The 3,819-nt window shown below is 38.6% G+C and overlaps 1 protein-coding gene across 1 annotated transcript in view; it reads left to right on the forward strand.

Moving 5' to 3' along the window:
* The first annotated feature begins 1,524 nt into the window (after positions 1-1,524).
* LOC101988751 (solute carrier family 7 member 13-like) overlaps positions 1,525-3,819 on the forward strand; it is a 34,415-nt gene continuing 32,120 nt past the window's right edge. The window contains exon 1 of the mRNA XM_005361846.1: positions 1,525-2,191. Coding sequence (XP_005361903.1) covers positions 1,525-2,191 — 667 coding nt within the window. The remainder of the gene's footprint in view (positions 2,192-3,819) is intronic.

The raw sequence follows: 3,819 nt of genomic DNA on the forward strand, positions 1-3,819 counted from the left end.
ACTATCATATCGTCTGCAAATAACGAAAGTTTCACTTCTTCCTTTCCAAGTCGAATCCCCTTGATCCCCTTATGTTGTCTTATTGCTATTGCTAGAACTTCAAGCACTATATTGAAGAGGTATGGAGAGAGTTGATATCCTTGTCATGTTCCTGATTTTAGTGGGATGGCTTTGAGTTTCGCTCCGTTTAATTTGATGTTAGTTGTCAGCTTGCTGTAAATAGCTTTTATTATATAAAGATATGTCCCTTGTATCCCTAATCTCTCCTTCAATGGAAGAATGGAGGAAGAAAGTGTGGAATATATACACATTAGAGTATTACACAGTGGTAAAAAACAATGACTTCTCGAATTTTGCATACAAATGGATGGAAATAGAAAACACTATCCTGAGTGAGGTGTCCCAGACCCAAAAAAATGAACATGGGATGTACTCACTCATAATTGTTTTCTAGCCATAAATAAACTACATTGAGTCTATAATTTGTGATCCTAAAGAAGCTAAATAAGAAGGTGAACCCAAAGAAAAAATATAGTTATCCTCCTGGATATGGGAAGTAGACAAGATTGCCTAGCAAAAATTGGGATCTTGGGGATGGGGTGGGATAGGGGTAAGGGGAGATGGGGAGAGAAATGTGAGAAGGGGAGGATGGGAGGAACTTGGGGAATTGGGATGGTTGGGATAAAGGAAGAATGGATATGGGAGCAGAGAAGCATATATCTTAATTAAGGGATCCAGCTTAGGGTGGACAAGAGACCTGAACCTAGAGGGGCTCCCAGGTGCCCAGGGGGATGTCCCCAGTTAGTGCCTTGAGCAGCTGAGGATAAGGAACCTGAAATGGCCCTATCCTATAACCACACTGATGAATATCTTGCATATCACCATAGAACCTTCATCGGGCGATGGATGGAGATAGAGACAGAGACCCATATTGGAGCACCGGAATAAGCTCCCAAGTTCCCAATGAGGAGCAGATGGAGGGAGAACATGAGCAATGAAGTCAGGACTTTGAGGGGTGTACCCACCCACTGAGACAGAGGGACTGATCTATTGGGAGCTCACCAAGGCCACCTGGACTATGACTGAAAAAGCATGGGATAAAACCGGACTCTGAACAATGAGGACTGATGAGAAGCAAAGACAATGGCACTGAGGTTTGATCCTACTTCATGTTCTGGCTTTGTGGGAGCCTAGCCAGTTTGGATGCTCACCTTCCTAGACCTGGATGGAGGGGGAAGGACCTTGGACTTTCCACCTGACTGCTCTTCGGTCTGGAGAGGGAGGGGGAAAGGAGTGGGGGGAGTGGGAGTGGAGTGGGAGGAAGGGGAGGGAAATGGGAGGATGGGAGGAGCCGAAAATTTTTTTTCCAAGAAAAAATTAAAAAAAAAAGTTTAAACTTAAAAAGCACTTATAAAGAAGATGCTTTAGTCAATGAAATACCCTTGGATTTTGAAGTTACTGACAGAAAAACAATACAAGGGAGCCCTATTTTTGAAGATTTGAAAGAGAGAAAAAGGCAAAATCATGCAACTCTTGAGAGTGGTAGGATTAATCCATGCGAACATGCTTTTGCTTAGTTCTACCATAGGGGCAGGGATTTTTGTGACTCCTAAAGCAGTATTAATGTACTCCTCACTGAACATCCCTGTTTGTCTGAGTATTTGGGCCTTGGGTGGCCTGCTGAGCATGATGAATGCTCTTTGTCTTGCAGAGCTGGCAACCACCTTCCCTGTGAGTGGAGCATCTTATTTTTTCCTCAAGAAAACTCTTGGATCCTCTGCTGCTTTTCTGAGTCTTTGGATAAAACGTTTTGTTCATTTACTAAGCATCGGTGCTCAAAGCCTACTAATAGCTAGTTATCTAATTCAACCTTTCTATTCTGGGTGTCCTGCTCCAGAGCTCCCGAAGAAGTGTCTGGCTTTGGCTGCTTTGTTGTCATTTGGTATTCTCAGTGCTCAGCAGATGAAAACAGTGGTTCAATTTCAGACTATCAGCAGTCTGATGAAAGTAGCTATTCTTTCTCTCATTTCTGTAACTGGCATTGTTCTGTTAGTAATTGGAAAAAATGAGAATGTGTCCAGGTTTAAGAATGTTTTGGATGCTGAACTTCCTGATGCCTCACAGTTTGTAGAAGCCTTTCTCCAAGTGTACTATTCATATTTAGGAGCATCACTTCTGATAAACATAGCAGGTAAATCTATCCATAATATCTGACACTATGCCATAAGAGTGTGTCTAGAATTTAAATGGAAAAATTTAATATTATTGTTTCATGCTCTGTAAGGAAATGCAATCTTCTCTATAATGTGGGGTTATAATAAATGTACCCATGAATATTCATTAATGTGGACTTATAAATTTTAGTTTTCTTCCATTCATGCCTTTTATATAAACCTGGGAAAATTAAGAATTTTCAAAAAAGTACACAGGTCTTAGATATTAATATACTTTACTTCAACTCAAAACTTTGTTCTCTTCCCTGAAATACCCACTATCAACACTATCAAGTTCTTTGTGAGTAGTTGTCACTCTTAATGTATGTGCATTGAAAACTATAATGTAGCTTCATATATGTATACATATATACGAATAGTAAAATGTCAAATAAATTTTATTCCACTGCATTAGTATAGTTACTTAAACATTCTGAAATGACACTTCTCACTATTCTGAGCATGTTAAGTGTCTCTGATATTTTCATACTAGACACAGTGCTATAATGAACATTTTTGAGAATGCAATACTATGTTTTGTAGAACTATAATTCTCATCCAGATTTTAAAGTACCAAAGGAATTTGATAATGTTTGCCCATAAATCTGCCTGCAATATTAAAAAGATTTAAAGAAGAAGGTAACTCATTACTTATAATATAAAGTTTTATTAATTTTTCAATAATTGCTTAACACACAAAGTGATGAGTTTTATTGTGACATTTTAATACCTGTTTGTTTTAGTTAGGGTTTTTATTGTTGTGATATAAAAGCCATGACCAAAAAGCAACCCAAGAAGGAAAGAGTTTATTTCATCTTACAGTTTGTAATCCATCATCTGTGGAAGTCAGGTTGTAATCGGCATAATAACCAAGCTAGCTTAATATGAAACAGCAAATTTTAATGAAGGGATAGCTTACAACACCAGGGATCCAGCTATGAGCAGGAATACAAAAAGGAGAGCGGCCGGGCTCACGCTTGCCAGATTTATATGTAAACATTAGCCCGAGGCGAACATACCCTTTAAGGGGCTGGGCTATCCCTACATCTCCCCTTTTTGTCTAAATAAGACAGAACTAAACCAAATACAACTATATACAATAATAACAAATAATAAATATAACAAACAATATTGAGAACAAAAGTTTTGCTAAACATTCTATTTCAAGGAGTCTAAATAACGTAGAGAGTAACTACAATTATATAATCTTCAACTCCATCAAAGATCTGAGAAGGGAATTAATATTACTTAACAAACGAGAGATATCTAAAATGTGCAACAAATGACAGAGACAACTGACTACCTGGGCAATCACCCAAAGTCTCGTTTGCAATGTTGAGTCAACCAACTTTGGCTAAGGCCTAACATAACTGCCATACCATTATTAAAGGCAAGGAACTTTCTTAGAATTATCTTACCCTGTCTTGGCAAGATAAGACAGTCCTGTTTCATCCACTTATGGATATTACGTATCTTTGTCAGTAGTTGAGGTATGGGCTTTTCTTAACCCAAAGGCCAATTCTTCCAAGAAGACAAGCTCCCAGTGGAGTTTCTTTGGTGCTCAACATTCTCTTGGGAGTAGTGTCACCAGGAGTGATTGTGTCTC

This window comes from Microtus ochrogaster, linkage group LG5, assembly GCF_000317375.1.
Source record: "Microtus ochrogaster isolate Prairie Vole_2 linkage group LG5, MicOch1.0, whole genome shotgun sequence".
NCBI classification, from domain to species: Eukaryota; Metazoa; Chordata; class Mammalia; order Rodentia; family Cricetidae; genus Microtus; species Microtus ochrogaster.